Genomic DNA, 16503 nt, shown 5'->3' with positions numbered 1-16503 from the left:
GTGCTTAATAAATGTTTTTTGACTCACTGTTACCCTCTCTGACTCCAGAGACTTTCCAGGCTGCCTTCTGTTACACCATTCCCAGATAATCTTCCTCCCTTCCTTTCTCCCAAGATTCTTAATTCCTGGCAGTTTGATATCAGTTAAGAAACCAGTCAGATTAAAAAGTCAATCCTGAGATACAACTGTTTGGTAGATTTCACCCACATAGAAGTATTTGCCTTTTGAAAGAGGTGTTTGCCAATCCAGATGGATTTTCATTTGGTAGAATTTGTAGGAGAGGCCATTTTGGGGGTTGAGAAAATAGTTACCTAATGTACTTTGCTCATTGTACTAACTCATGATACAGTATGACAGAAGATGAGAGGTTAAAAACTTGGGAGCCCAAGTTACTATCCTTGAGTGCATTCTGTGAGCGACCACCATCTTGACATAATATACTGAACCAAACACAGGGTATTACTACCACCAGGCACTATACAGTGCTGTGTAATATGACCCTGGAATGCCAACCCCTCTAAGCTCCATGCTTGGTATGGAGAGGAAAAGCAAGCTAAAGTACTGGACCCCATATGGGGTCCACACCTCACAGTTTAAGAAGCCAGGCTCTAGTCCATTAGAATCAAATTGGCAGAGCCTACAACCAAGCCAGGTTGGGAAATGTTTAACAAAATAAATAAAAATAAAACGTAGGTGATGTTAATTTGTGGTTTTCTAAGTCAACAAGCTACAGACAGCAGGGATCCATTTCTATTTGAGTTTGACACTGGACCATCAAGGATTCCAGAAAGGGTGCTTTGTGTTATTTCCAGGATCCCCGAGCAATTGTATAATTAGAGTTTACAAGGCACTTTCTCACATAAACTCTCATTTGAGCCACACCTCAAAACTGTGAATTAAGTAGAGTGGGCATTAGCATTCTCATTTTTACAGATGAGGAAACCAAGGAGTCAAAGTGCGGTGTTCTTGTCTTTTAAAAATTTTGTTTGTTATAATAAACCAAATCAAACAAAAACATTTTAATATACAAAAAGATGAAGTAGTAAATTTGTTACATACAGTTTAACCTTTTAAAAAACGTATATTAAATCCATGATGGTGGATACACAATCATCCTGTTCATGTCTGCTTTCAAACGTATTTTTTTTTCCCCTCTGTATTTTATAATGTTATCATTCTTTCCTTTCTTTTTTTGTTTTTAATCTTTTTTTCTGTTTCTTTCTCCAGTGAGTTTCTACCATGTCTTGTTTCTTCTTCAACACTACCATATCCAGCTGCTTTGGAACTTTTCATAATTCTTTTTTTTTTTTTTAATTTAATTTAATTTTTTTTGGTGAGGCAATTGGGGTTAAGTGACTTGCCCAGGGTCACACAGCTAGTAAGTGTCTGAGGCCGGATTTGAACTCAGGTACTCCTGAATCCAGGGCTGGTGCTTATCCACTGCGCCATCTAACTACCCCTCATAATTCTTAATCATCCATGAGTCACAGAACCTCAGCACTTTAGGGTTGGAAGGGAGCTTGGTAGCCACCTAATCCAAACCACACTTGAAAAAAAATCCCCTCCATAGTCAATCAACAAGCATCTATTAAAAGCTCCTACTATGTGCACATAGTAGGTACAGTGGGGAATCGAGCACAGTCTACTAAACAAGTGGTTATCTGGCACATACATGATGACCTTTAAGTAGAAGAGGACTCACAGCTCTCACTATTAGGAAGTTTCACCTGCCAACAAAAAACAATTTGCCCATTTGCAGTTTCTACCCGTCATTCCAGCAATATGCAGGCTCAGGCTCTAACTGACTAGCTGATGGTTAAATGTTCAGTATCGGTGCTTATATGCTTCAGAAATTGGCAAAATGCTACAAATCATACTTCGATTTATTGTTTTGTTGATTATTCCAGACTTAAGAAAATGATGAAAAAAGGTTAATACAGAATACACTTTAAAGTGCTTCCCCTTGACCCCTTCAAGCTGGTTGTTAAAACTTTTTTTTTAAAAACCATTACACCCCTACATGGTGCTTAGTTTTTTTCCTCTGCCTTCTGGAGACAAGAACATATAGCTCTTCAGATACTTGGAGGTAGCTATTATGTCCCACCCATCTTCTCTTTTGTAGGCTTAAGCACCTACCACTCCTCCAACCAATCTCCAGTTAAGCCACCAGTGTTTAATTTTCTTATTACCTTTCATTGTTTACAACAAAGAAAAGTCTGATGAGTTATAGGAACTCACATCACTGTGGATTATGTGGATTGTGTCACAAGATAATATGACATGTTGTCAGCCCTAAGGAACATTTGGACACATGCAAATAAGGAAACAAACTGAAGCAATGAGTGCAATGTGATTCATGATAAAACAATACAGTGTTGTTTATCTGACTCCATCTCTAGCTTTTCGAGGTAGGGGAAGGAAGGTGGGGATTTTCTTCTTCCAGCCCCTTCCATCTCAATAGATTGTTTCTCCCTATGAAATAACACATACACTAAGGAATCTGTCTTCCATGAAGGGTTTTCTTCAATGTTCCCTAACACTCAAGTCATATTAGGTTCTAAAAAGCTAAACCAGCAGGGCACACTTTTTGGCAGGTTCTATCAAGTTAGTAGGCACTTGGTCATGGACAATGAGTGCATTGTATGAGGGCTAGCTTGGATAAGATTAGAGATAATCAATGTCAGAGTCTGGTTATTAGGTGTTGGGTTTTTTTTTTTTCTGTAGCAACTTAGGAACACTGTCAAGGTATTGGGGGTGGGTGGGATGGAGAGAGTAGAGGTCGTAATATGGCTTAAGAGATTTCCCCATTTCCCCAGTGAAATCGTAGAACCTTTGAGGTAAGTAGGGTGGCTCTGTGACACTGAAATTTCATGAGAGACAGACAGACATCAAAATTCTTGTATATCCTGGCATCAAAGATCAAGTCAAGAAAGAGTGGATTTCTTCTTCCAAATGTCTGGTGGTTTCTTAGGGCCCACCTAGCAAATGTCCTCAGCCCTGCCTGCTCTTTATACTCTGGAGAGAAGAAGAGGAGAAAGGCTTAGGGAAGAAAAACATACTCTACGGTAAAGTCCATTGCTTGGAAGTCCCACAGAAAATGACCTGATGAACTGCTTAGTAGCTGCGTCACACCTCAGTGTTGCCATTTCCGAACTGGGCCTTCTTGGAGTTTCTTTCCCAGCCTTGCCGTATCTTTGTAAGTGGCTGATCAAAGCATGGCATTACCAGGATGAACTTCAGGACCAAGACTGTACAGGGGATGATGAGAGTTAGCACGTAGACTGAAGGGAGATACCATCTGAGAATCGAAGGGCTGAGGAATCTCTTCCCACCAAACACGAGGGTGTGTGCTGTACACAAGATCAGTGTCAGGTAACCGAGTTTGGACTGTAAGGAAGAAACACAGCAATACACTTGAAATTCCATTTACATTTAATGTGAGTAGTGGCACTGCTATTTGTTATCAACAGACATTTCTGTGTACTGATTTATATTGGGCATGGTTTCAGATTTGGAGCCAAGCTTCTTTCTTCAGTACAATTAATAACTTATTCCAAAGGGATAAAAAAAGACTAAAATTTATTTCAAAGGAATAACAAAAGGAAAGGTATATCTGAAAGTTCTTACCTGGACAAATCGAAACTCTCTCCAATTCACCATGTTGCTAACTGATGGCAAGGAAGTGATTCCCAAAAGAACAAATAAAAAAAATCCCAGTATGCCCAGGGCTAGGTAAGAATCTCTGAGCCAGAAAGAAGTCGGGTTAAAATGTTCAGTCTTATTGGTTTTTATCTAAGGAAAAACAAGAAATTTTAAAATGACAGATTGCAGGAGTTGCCTCTACTTTTGATGATAAATACTTTTCAAAGGCTTATTCTCTTAAGGTGATTTTAAAGGCTTTCTAACTCATTAAAAAAACATTATTCGGTAGATAGAGGAAACAATATGAATCAAAAATCTCCAAAGCCACCACAGACAATATGGGAATGGTTGCATGTTTTTTGTTGAAATATGAAGAAAGAGTCACAAAATCAAGCTGTGATTCCCCACTACAGAGTCTTGTTCACATAGCCCAACTTGGGCCCTGTTGCCACTCAACAATCCAACTTTATCAATCCCCTCTCTCTCATTCTCCAGTGATGACTCCAGCGTCTTATCTTCTCTTACCCTCAACCCTACCCACTGCACTCATATGGGATGATCTGGACTGAAAAGATGGAGGCTGTTCCATTGGAGTTCAACCAGTTACCTATCTCCCTTCCCTAAAATTCCCCCCATCATCTCCCACTCACTCTCCCTCCCCTCTGGTCACAGAAGACGTATTTGTATTTCTCTTTATCACTAACACTAACCCCTCTCCCTGTGCCTTTGTTCTGAATCTTCTAATCTCTTCTAGAAGAATCCTCCAGTCCATTACCTACCCATGCAGTGGCTGAATTCATAAAGATCTGAGTTCTTATGTGGCTTCGGACCCTTACTAGCTCTGTGACCCTAGGCAAGTCACTTAATCTCTTCCTGCCTTCGTTTTCTCCACTGTAAAGTAGGGTTGGATAATGAGAGCACCAGCCTCCCAGGTGAGGGAGGATAAAATGAGATAATGTGGAAAGCTCTTTGCAGACCATAAAGCACTATGTAAATTATAGCTCTTATGTTCCATCAATTTTACAACCCCCTTCCCTATTAGAATGTACCTTGAGAGCAGAATTCTTCATTTTATTTTTATTAATATTCCCAATATTTTGTACAGTCACTGGCACAAGGTACGCATTTAATAAAATGCTTTTTCATCCATTCATTCATATGAATACCACTGGCTCTTCCCCATCCTCCTAAAAACAAGCTCTATTGTTAAAGGCCGTTCTGTTCAGCTACTTACTCATCTCTCTCCTCTCCTTAGCATTAACCTTCTTTTGAGGGAAAAAAAATATGTTTTGCCAAATGTTTATACTTGTTTGTTACCTGCTTTCCCCTCAACCCTTAATAACCAGACTCCTGGACCCACCATTCTACTGAAATTGCTCTATCAAGTCACTAATGGCCTTCTAATTGTTAAATCTAATGGCCTTAAAAATGTTGAGTCACCCTGTCTTACCTCTTTTGACACTGCTGACTATCCCCTCTGGTTGGGTTCCCTTTCCCCCTTGGGTTTCAGAGAAATCCCATTGTCCCAGTTCTCCTAACTCCCTCCCTCCCTCCCTTTTCTGCCCTTCTGTTAGCTAGCTCCTTGTCCTCTTCCCAGTCTCTTAACATGGACCATCCTTCATCTTCATCTTCTTCTCTTCCCTTTCTACCCTCTTTCCAGGCTCATTCTTTTTTTTTTTTTTCTTCTTTTTTTTTTTTTTTTTAAGTGAGGCAATTGGGGTTAAGTGACTTGCCCAGGGTCACACAGCTAGTAAGTGTTAAGTGTCTGAGGCCGGATTTGAACTCAGGTACTTCCTGACTCCAGGGCTGGTGCTCTATCCACTGCGCCACCTAGCTGCCCCTCCAGGCTCATTCTTGTTTGCACCCCTAGCTGCAGTTGCTGTCTCTATGAAGATGATTCCCAAATCTTCATCTTCGGTTCTGACTTCTCTTGAGCTCCCGATTGGCACTGCCAACTGCCTGAAAGGCATATCTGCCTGGATGGGATATCCTGTTGGCACATCTTCTTGCTTCCCATGGTCACCATCCTAGTTCATACAAGTCCTTATTACCAGAAGTGGAGAATATGCTGCCATGATCTCTTCCCTGAAAACCAAAGATTCTCTTTGGTGTGACCATGGGCCAATTACTTATCGTCAATGAACCTCAATTTCTTCATCTGTAAATGGTTAGAAAATACCCATAATGCCCTATGTTGCTGTGAGGGTTGTTTTGAGGCTCAGATGGGATAATGTGCTTTAAGCTGCTTTATAAAAAAAATAGTGCTACATGAATCAGAGATGAGGAGACTATCCTGAACTGGTGGTCATGTTACTCTCCTGCATAAGAAGAAACTCCAGTGGCCCTCTTTTGTTCTTTGAGTGAAGTTCTGACTCTTTGGCCTGGTGTTCAGGGCCCCCCACAATCTGGCACCATCCTGTCTTTCCACCCTTAACTCATAGTCTCTGAGTTCCTTGAGCCTTTTTTTGTATTCCCAGTGCTTAGCCTGGTGCTTGGCACACAGGAGGTGCCTAATAAGTGCTTACTGACTGACTGATTGACTCTGTCCCTCTCTGCAACTTAACCAGTCACTGTACTCTGCTTAGCCTAGTGGTTCTCTTTGAGTTGTTCCCCTTTGAACTTTGATCTTCTATGGAAGACAGAGTTTGATATTTGCTTTACATTGCTGTTGGGGGACCAGTTTTTCACAAGTCAAAGACCAAAGCACATTTTCAGGAGAAAATGTGGGTCACCAAGATGACTTCACAATTCATAGGATCTCAGCTGTGGAGCTGGCAGGGCCCTTGGAGATCTAAGGGGTCAAAGGGTAGCTTTAAGGGGTCTAAGATCAAGAGGGACCAAAACTCCAGGATCCTGCGAAACCAAATTCAAATGTAACTGGGAAATAGAATACAACACAGATAATATTTATTTGTGATTGTCTAAGGCAATGTCCCCCCCCACCACCCCATTTATATTTGAGTTTGGCACCATGGACCTAGTCTATACCCCTCATTTTACAGAGAAGGAAACTGAAGTCCAAACTGTTGAAGTGATTTTCCGGAGGTTACCTGTGTAGTAACTAGTAGAATCAGGATTTAAACCAAAGCCTCTGGCCCCAAAGCCAACTCTTTTCAATTATTCTCTATAATGCCAGAACAAAATCAACTTACAAATGTTCAGATCTATGTTTCTGATGACAGCTGGCTTGGCTCTCAACCAATCAATCCCCAAGCATTGATGAATTAGCAGGAACTATGCTAGGATCTGATGTATTGCTTCAGCCCTAAATCAAGCCACTCAGTAATTGCACTAACTCAAGTGATTGTCATTTGGTTCCCTTGTCCCCAAAGACCAATCTGATCCTAGCTTTGCCCTTGACTGGAGCAGGTAAAGGAAGGAAAGGTGAGTGAGGGAGAGGGAAGGAGTGGGTATAGCCTATGGTGAGAGGGGTGGAGGAGGGATAATCTCATCCAGAAAAGTGTCTGGAAGTCTGGGCTAGGTTAATTAAGTAATAGTAACCTGCCTTTACATAATGCTTTATGGTTTCAAAGTACTTTCCCTTAAATTCACTCATTTGATCCTCTGAAATAGGCAGTCCAAGTAAGGATGCTTAATTTGATTTCACAGATTAGGAAAACAAGGCACAGAGCTGTCAACTTGCTGAACCTTACATGGTGATTAAGTGCCCTGGGGAGGAGTGAATTCAAGCTTTCTGCTTCAAAAGCCCCCTCTTTAGGTCACCAGGTTTTCAGAGGCTTGGAAGAGGAGTTACCAGAAACAGAAATAACCTGATTTTTTTTTTTTTTTTGCAGGGGGCAATGAGGGTTAAGTGACTTGCCCAAGGTCACACAGCTAGTAAATGTCAAGTGTCTGAGACCAGATTGGAACTCAGTTCCTCCTGAATTCAGGGCTGGTGCTTTATCTACTGTGCCATCTAGCTGCCCCTATGACCTATGTTTTTAAAACAATTACGCAAACGAAGTATAGCTTTACCTGTTCAATCACTCTGCTGTTAAACTTCCATCTCACATAATGGCGGATGGGTATCACAAGCGTGTACATAACATGGAGGAAGGCAAAAGCCAGTGCCACAAGTCCGAGTTGTTTTCTGCAAAGCATCCAGTGGTCAAGCCAGTTTGGGAAGCGGCTATATTTGGTGCCTCGGTACAACTGCAGGATGGCAGCAATGATTCCAGGGAGGTAAACCAGGGCAAGAAGATTGAGAGCCAACCCTGGGAAGATACGATTTGGAATAGAAATGGCCAAGAAAAATGTGCTGTCTCTCCCTTCATGAACATAGGGGTAGATGATTTCTCTTACCACACAGTAAACAAAATAGAAAATACTTAAGATAGCAGAGAGATACAGAGGGAACTTCCACATTGGGAAGAGTTGCAGGGGGTAGTTTTCAATCTCTTTGGCTGCCATGAGAGATCCTTGATCTACTGGAGCAAGCCCAAGGGCACGGCCAATATCCATCACCCTCTGCTTAGATTCCTTGTCATCTCCACAGACAAATACCTGTATGAAATAATGTTCAGAATGTTACTGCCTTGCTGTCCAACATTAGATATTAAGATCCCACATAAAAGTGATGCCCTTTAGAATTTAAAGTCCTTGGTAGTTTCCCAAGAAAAATTAATAATAGAGTATGAATCCCTTTGACACATTTTGGGACAGTAATCCAAGGTAAAATACTTCTTTAAAATGTGTGCGGTTGAATGTGTGTGTATATTTGATTAAAGGAAGGAAGGGGAAGGCATAGTAGATGGTGGACAACTTCAAGTAACATTGTTGAGTTGTTACTAAACCTGAGTCACTCCAGCCATGAACAACTTAACCCTACTAATGCACCCGCATGGCTCTTCACTCACCTCCATTATTGTCTCTTTATAATAATGACAACTGACCACTACTTTGTGTAGATCAGGGGGTCCCACTTAACTAAAAGGCCAGGCAGGGAGAAAAGGGGATTGTTTGTACAAATGAGATGTACGGATGAGAGAAAGTACATAATCTGCTCTCTATCACCAGAATGAAATGTTCAAAGAAGCTATATTGTTGTATGCTTCAAAGAACCTCCAGGGCAAACCAGCTTCATGCATTTTCTGGATTTGTTTCCTGGGAGCTTTGATATTTTTGCTTATCCTTTGTATCTCTTGATTAAAGATGCATCATCTTAGTCAATTTTCACTAGATATAATAACTTTTCAGACTGCCTAAAAAGTACATGGAAACTTTGGGCAATAAATCATTCTGGATAGCCAAGTGTTTTATATAGCCAGAGGTCTCCTCTTTTAAAACACCCAAATGTTTGATATTAACCATTTAAGAAAACCTTTCTAAAATGGCTTATATTTTTCCTTATCTTCTTAAATGGCAAACTGTTGAACCTTTTCTTATCTACAAAGGAAAAGACTTCTTGAGAGAAGGGATTGCTCTAAAATTGTTTTTACATGTAATTGGAAAAAATAGTATTTAAAGAACCAAACAAAACAACCTCCAGATTCGAGATTAGAACTAACCATTCTTAGCTCTTGGGTCAGATAAAAAAAAACAGGGGACAGGCCAGATTTGGCCTGGGACCCATAGTTTGCTGACCTCTAACTGAACACTGATTTGCACAAAGTCTTGTACTTAATAAATACTTGCTGGAATCAGCTGAATTGTTCTATACTGTGATGTCTCTGGAACTGTTGGAGTGGACAATGCTATTTACCTCTGTGAAATTGTCCCGAGATCGCCATATTTTTAGGTAGGGAGCTATGGTGGAGATGTGCCGGATTTGGAAGGAAGGAAATAAACATTTTTTAGGTGCCTACTATGTGCTAGGCATTATACTAGGTGCTTGACAAATATCATCTCATTAGAGCCTCACAATAACACTTTAATAACATCATCATCATTAGTACTCTTTTTTTCTCCTTTTTAATTTGCTGCTTTTCATTTGCTGTGGGAAATGAAACCCATTAGGCGAACTTCTTAGAAGTGGGTGTGATCTAAGTGTAAAGGGGCACCACATGAGGCATTATGGGGTTGAACTTTAATACACGAATTCTGTGGCCTCTATTTTGCCCATTCAGAAGCTTTTAAAAGAAATTCCTTCTGGGAGCCCAGCTATATACCATATGTGTGTATGTGTATATAGGCACACACACATACACACATAGACATACCACCATATTTTCTTGATAGGAGTTTAAATTGTAGCTATTTTTAAGAATAAAAGATGTCACTTTATATTTGATAGCAGATTTATCATTTAGTCTTACCTGCCTGCTTGCATCCAGGGTACCTGATTGGAGAGCCCAGGCTGAGATTGTGTTAAATGCTTTCACGATTTTGGCTCCCGGCACCAGTTGAGCAAGATATTCTGCATTGGATTTGGGATATTGATTAATTTTAAGGTTGTTGCTGATATCCACCAATATTTTTCCTTGGAGTTCTTCCGCAAACTGTGTAAGAAAATCATAATGTTCTCTGTGGATTGCTATGATGATAAGATCAGACTTCTTGGCAGCTTCTGCGTGGCTCAAGACTTCGATTCCTTTGGGGTGCAAACCGGATAGCTCAGGGTTTCGGCTTCCAAAGACCACAGAGTAGCCACATTGGAACATCTTATTGCCTAGGGACCTTCCAAAGTCTCCTGTTCCAAACACACACACCGTCTCTTGCTTGTTGGAAGAATTCATGTTCATGGCAAAAGAAGTCTCATTTAAAGAGGTTTTCTCCATCACTGCAATATAGAAGCACAAATAACAACAAAATGTTCATTTTCTGACAACAAATTGATAAAACTCACTGATTCCCACCAAGAAATAGTATTCCAGACATGTACTGTACATGTGTATGCATACATATAATGTGTGTGCATATACTTCATATACATCGTGTATGTACAACAGGTATACCTACAGTGTGTCTATATACACTCTCTCATACATATGTATATATGCACACGTACACACATATCTCATATATACACATTACATATATACACAATGTATAGCATATGGTATATATACAAACTACATATACTCACAATGTGTGCATTATGTGTATATACACACATGCTGCAAGTCACTTAATCCTGTTTACCTCAGTTTCTTCATCTGTAAAATGAGCTGGAAAAGGAAATGGCAAACCATACCAGTATCTTTGCCAAGAAAACCCCAAACAGGGTCACAGAGTCAGACAGACATGACTGAAATGACCAAACAACAATAAAATTGTGTGTGTATATATAAACTTACACATACATATGAATGAAGAGAGACTGAGACAGAATATATTAAGCATTATATTAAGTCAATAAATATTTATTGTTACTATGTGCCAAGTATTGTGCTAAGTGCTGGGGATACTGAGGAAGGCACAAAACACAGTTCCCTACCCTTGAGCTCACAATATAAGGAAAAAGACAAAATGTAAAAAATTGTGTTTAGGATTATACTTATGTAACCTATCTCAGATTGTTTTCTATCTTGGGGAGGGAGGGAGAAAAATTTGGAACTAGAAATCTTGTAAAAGCAAATGTTGAAAACTATTTCTACATGTAACTGGAAAATAATCAAATACCTTTTTTTTGGGGGGGGGTGGTGAGGCAGTTGGGGTTAAGTGACTTGCCCAGGGTCACACAGCTAGTAAGTGTTAAGTGTCTGAGGCTGGATTTGAACTCAGGTCCTCCTGAATCCAGGGTCAGTTCTCTATCCAGTATGCCACCTAGCTGCCCCAATGATAAAAAAGTATACTTAAGATACATATATATATATATATATATATATATATGAGAGAGAGAGAGAGAGAGAGAGAGAGAGAGAGAGAGAGAGAGAGGAAGATAATTGTAGAAGGATTGATTCCTAAGCCTTGGTACAATTTTAAGCTATTAAAATTTAAAACTTCACTAAGACCTTTGGTATATCCTATATCTGTCTGTGTATATATATGTATGTCTATTTTTGTATGTATGTATGTGTATATATACATACACACATACATGTGTGTACATATATATCTATACACACAAATACATATATCTGTACTATATATGTTCCAAAGCCTTTACATCTGCGATAAATTGATATGGATTCATAAATTCCATGAAATAGGTAAGCAGTGAACATGATCAATGATTTAAAAAACATAATAATAATACTATTTAAGAATCCAATAATGAGAGAGCTGTCCTGGAAGTCGGGGAGACTTGGGGTCCCAGTGCTGACTGTTTGACATGTACTGGCTGTGTTACCCTGGATTCTTTCTTCATAACTTGGCCCCTTCCTCCCTTTTTTTTTTGGTTTTTGTGGGGCAATGAGGGTTAAGTGACTTGCCCAAGGTCACACAGCTAGTATCAACTGTCTGAGGCCGGATTTGAACTCAGGTCCTCCTGAATCCGGGGCTGGTGCTTTATCCAGTGCACCACCTAGCTGCCCCTCCTTCTTGCCTTTTCCAGCCTTTTTACACTGAACTCCCCTCCAGGCTCCTTATTAGCTATATTGGCCTCCTTTCTCATATTTAATCATCCATCTCCATGTTTTCATGGCGGCTGGCCCCCTCCAGCCCCCCATGCCTGGAATCCTCTGTTTGTCTCACCTTTCCTCCTTAAATTCCCTAGCTTCCTTCAAGACCCATCTCAAATCTCACCTTCTGCAGGATGCCATTTGTGACCTCCCCAGCTTCTAATGCCTCCTCCTTTGAGATTGCCTTCCATCTACAATGTACCCTTTTTTTTTTTTTGGTGAGGCAATTGGGGTTAAGTGACTTGCCCAGGGTCACACAACTAGTAAGTGTTAAGTGTCTGAGGCCGGATTTGAACTCAGGTACTCCTGACTCCAGGGCCGGTGCTCTATCCACTGCGCCATCTAGCTGCCCCTTACAATGTACCTTTTTAAAGTGCCTAGTTATTTACATGTCGCTCTCTCATTAGAATAGGAACTCTTTGAACGCAAGGGCTCTCTTACCTTTGTAACCCCCAGTGCTTGGGACAGTGCCAGGTAAATATTAACTGCTTAATAAATACTTGTTGACTGATTGTCTTCACCTCTCAGTCCCTGAGCATATCAAGCTGCAGAGGTGCTGATCTGAGCTTGTAAAGGAAGATCCTTCTACTGACAAATTCTCAGATTAAGTAAAAAAAAATAGTTATCCTGGGAGCTATGAAGTTATCTATCTATAGGGTGAAATGTTTGCTGGCAGACCTGCTTCATCTGCTGTTATTTCACATGTTCGTATGACTATGTTTAAAGCTACATCCCGTCTAAGTCAACTTCTTTATTTTACAAATGAGGAAACTGAGGTAGAGAGAGAGCTTCCCAGGATCTGCCATGGAGGGCCATCTAGAACCCATCTAGTCATTTAGGGTTATTATAACCCATACCTTAACAAGAGCATTTTACAACCCATTCAACAAGTGGTCATTTCAGCGTGCGCTCGAAGACCCTCAGTGAGGAAATTCACTGCCTCTGGTGGGAGCTTGTTCTACTTCAGGGCAGCTTTAGTTTTCAGGAAGTTCTTCTTGGAGTCAAGCCTCAGTTTCCCTCTTTGCACCTTCTACCCATTAGTTCTAACTCTGACCTCTGGGGCTAAACAGAAATAGACTTATCCTTCTCCCACATGAAAGCCTTTGAAATACTGTAAGACAGCTAGCCCATATCCCTTAAGTCTTCTTATCTTCAGACTGCACATCTCCAGCTGATCCTTCCTCACATGGCACAGTCTTAAAGTACTCTTACCATCCTAACTGCCCTCCTCTAGACAATGTCAAGGTTCCCCAATTAAGTGATTTTCTGGAGGTCACGCGTGTAGGAATGTAGATTTAGAGTTGGGAGAGAATATAGAGGACATTTGGTCCAACCATCATTTTACCTATGAGGAAACGCTAAGGGGAAGAACTGGGATTTAAACACAAGTCTTTGACATTAGATCTGATATTCCTTCTACTTTTCTTCAGATTTTAAGTCACATCATTCCCCAATTGATAAATGGTTGAAGGAGATGAATAGGCAGTTTTAGGATGAAGAAATCCAAGCTGCATATAGTTGTGTAAAAAAAAAAAATTTCTAAATTATTGATTAGAGAAATGAAAACTAAAACAACTTTAAGGTATCATCTCACCCTATCAGACTGGCTAAAATGGTAGAAGTGTAATGATTGGAATGACGCCACCTGCTGGAGACTTACTGTAGAAGAGTTCTGCCCATGAAGCGAAGGTCTTTGAGGGCAAGACCAGGAGTCTTTTCTTTGGTGGCAGGAAGTGACGCGGACTAGTGGGAGGAGGAAGGAAGAGACTGGCGCTGACTCTGGGGCTCTTTTTCCTCTGGACTCTAGTGGAGAGCGGAGCTAGAAATGTGCTCTCCCTTTAATAGATAGGAATCTAGGCCTTTCTCTCTCTTTACCAAATTCTTATTCTCCTTAATAAATCCTTAAAAGTCTAACTCTTGCTAAAGCTTATAATTTATTGGCGACCACTCATTAGATATTTTAGACAGTTTAGCTAGAATTTTAGCCCTTAACAGAAGGGAAGGAAAAATTGGAACACTAATATACTGTTGGCTGCATTGTGAACTGATCCAACCATTTTGGAGAGCAATCTGGAATTTTACCCAATGAGTTACACTGTGTATATACCCTTTGACCGAGCAATACTACCATTAGATCTATTTCCCAAGGTGATCAGGGAAAAATGAAAAGAACCTAAATGTTCTAAACATGTACAGCAGCTCTTTTTGTGGTGGCAAAGAGTTGGAAATTGAGGGGATGCTCATCAATTGGGGAATGACCCAATAAGTTGTGCTATATGATTGTGATAGAATACTACTGTGCTATAAGAAATGATGGACAGGTTGATTTTAGAAAAAGCATGGAAAAATTTGCATGAAATAATGAAGAGTGAAGTGAGCAGAACCAAGAGAACTGTGAGAAATGATTATTTTTCTCTGGTATTAATAACTAATTGTTTATTTATTTTGTGGGGCAATGAGGGTTAAGTGGCTTGCCCAGGGTCACACAGCTAGTAAGTATTAAGGGTCTAAGACCAGATTTGAACTCAGGTCCTCCTGAATCCAGGGTCAGTGCTTTATCCACTGTGCTACCTAGGTGCCCAATAACAAATTATTATATTAGAATCAAAGTTTTTCTCCTTTTCTCCTTCCTCATCCAGAAACCCACCAGTGTGGGAAATTTCTCTTAAAGATTTAGCCAGGTCAAGACCTAATATAAAAAACAGTAAAAGAAATTATAAGTTTGGGCTAATGGGTGTATTCCTGATTATTGTGTTTACTCAGGCATATCTGGGAAGTGATATGGAAATTGTTAAGTCCCTTTAACCTAGATTTGGGTGACCTGGAATCATGTAGCTCAAGACCTGTACTGTAATATAGCCCACTTTCTCATTGTAATATTCCTTCTCTCATTACCTGTTAAACAGAGTTAACCCCCAGAAACACCTACTCTTTGAAAGACATATCAACTAGGAGCCCACTGCCATGAGGGGTCTTTGGTCTAGGAGAGAGATGGCCAAATGACCTTCCTCTTATTAAAATGCTGGTATTATTAATGAAACGATTAAATTATCCAGAAAATATGTCTCTAAACACCACAGAACACTGGATACAGAAACAGCAATATTGTTCGAAGAATAACTGTGAACGACTAAGCTGTTCCGAGTATTATGAATATTCAAATCAACTACAAATTTTATGTCCTGTGACCCTTTTATGTTGAGTTTTATAATTCAAGAATTAATTGTGCTAATACATTATTTTATGGAAAGTCTTTTGAAAGCCTTAAAGTACTTTATCAACATTTCTCAGAGTGTGGTCTGGGGATCCCTAGAGTCTCCAGCACCTTTTTAGGGGGTCTACAAGGTCAGAAATATTCATAATAATACAAAGATATTTTATTTTATAGCATGGTAAATACCAATAGGTATAACTGACATTAAAAAAATAAAACAGCTCCTTGGTGGGGATCCTCAGTAATTTTTAAGAGTGGAGAGGGATCCTGAGACTAAGTAGTTTGATAACCTCTACACTAAATAAATGTCAGCTGGTATTATCATTATAAGAATTCACTTCAAATGCACAATCCTTAAGGAACCTACATTTTCTTACTTATTTCTTATATAAAAATAATATTTGAAGATAATTCAAGTGTCTGTACTTATATATTGTACTAAGGCTAGTGATACAAAGTAAAGCAAAGGAGTCTCTACCCTTAAAAAGTTTATAATCTAATCTAAATATTGTCTTTTTCTAGGCACAGGTGAAAAAAAAGTTTTATGGGTGGCTTTCATTTGTAATTCTTTCCTTTCACTTTAAAAAAAAAACATTTTCCAAATAAAATATAACTTGAGGGTTTCAATGTAATAAAATTGAGCTGGGATGTACACCATCATAATTTATTTTTACTCAAACTCAAAGAAGTAATACTGAGCAAACAAAAGAGATAAAAAACAGTAAGAATATTAAAAATGTTGTTGATTCATTATAAAGGAATAGTCTGCTTTCCCCAAGGGCATTATTTGCTCTCTATGAAAGGTTTCTGAGTTATGAGTTTCAGTGGGATATTTAATTGGTCCTTTTGTTGAAAAAGAGCAGTTTTCACAAGACCACCGATCTAGAACTAGAAGAAATCTCAGAAGCTACCTGGTTCAACCTCTTAATTGACAGATGAGGAAACTGAGGCCCTGAGATGTTAAAAAAACCCACCAAAAACTTGCTCAAGGCCATGTCGATTATGAACCCCAAGGCTGTGATTTGGACCCAGGTCATCCTCCAGAGCCAATGATCTTTCTGTCTGGGGGCCTTGTGACCTGGTTCTGGTACTAGCGCATCTTTGATAATTGGGTATTAGGATATGCAACATCCATCCACACCCTGC

At 39.7% G+C, this 16503-nt stretch overlaps 1 protein-coding gene across 1 annotated transcript in view; it reads right to left on the bottom strand.

The window, feature by feature from the left end:
- Positions 1 to 971: 971 nt before the first annotated feature.
- Positions 972 to 16503, bottom strand: part of STEAP4 (STEAP4 metalloreductase) — a 32748-nt gene continuing 17216 nt past the window's right edge. The window contains exons 2-5 of the mRNA XM_043968833.1: positions 9897 to 10360; positions 7618 to 8145; positions 3628 to 3792; positions 972 to 3387 (exon numbers count right to left, since the gene is read on the bottom strand). Coding sequence (XP_043824768.1) covers positions 3127 to 3387; positions 3628 to 3792; positions 7618 to 8145; positions 9897 to 10358 — 1416 coding nt within the window. The 5' untranslated portion in view covers positions 10359 to 10360 and the 3' untranslated portion in view covers positions 972 to 3126. The remainder of the gene's footprint in view (positions 3388 to 3627; positions 3793 to 7617; positions 8146 to 9896; positions 10361 to 16503) is intronic.

Source organism: Dromiciops gliroides, chromosome 5, assembly GCF_019393635.1.
Source record: "Dromiciops gliroides isolate mDroGli1 chromosome 5, mDroGli1.pri, whole genome shotgun sequence".
Taxonomy (NCBI): Eukaryota; Metazoa; Chordata; class Mammalia; order Microbiotheria; family Microbiotheriidae; genus Dromiciops; species Dromiciops gliroides.
The sequence above is the reverse complement of the archived record's forward strand: the minus strand, read 5'-3'. Positions and strand labels throughout refer to the sequence as shown.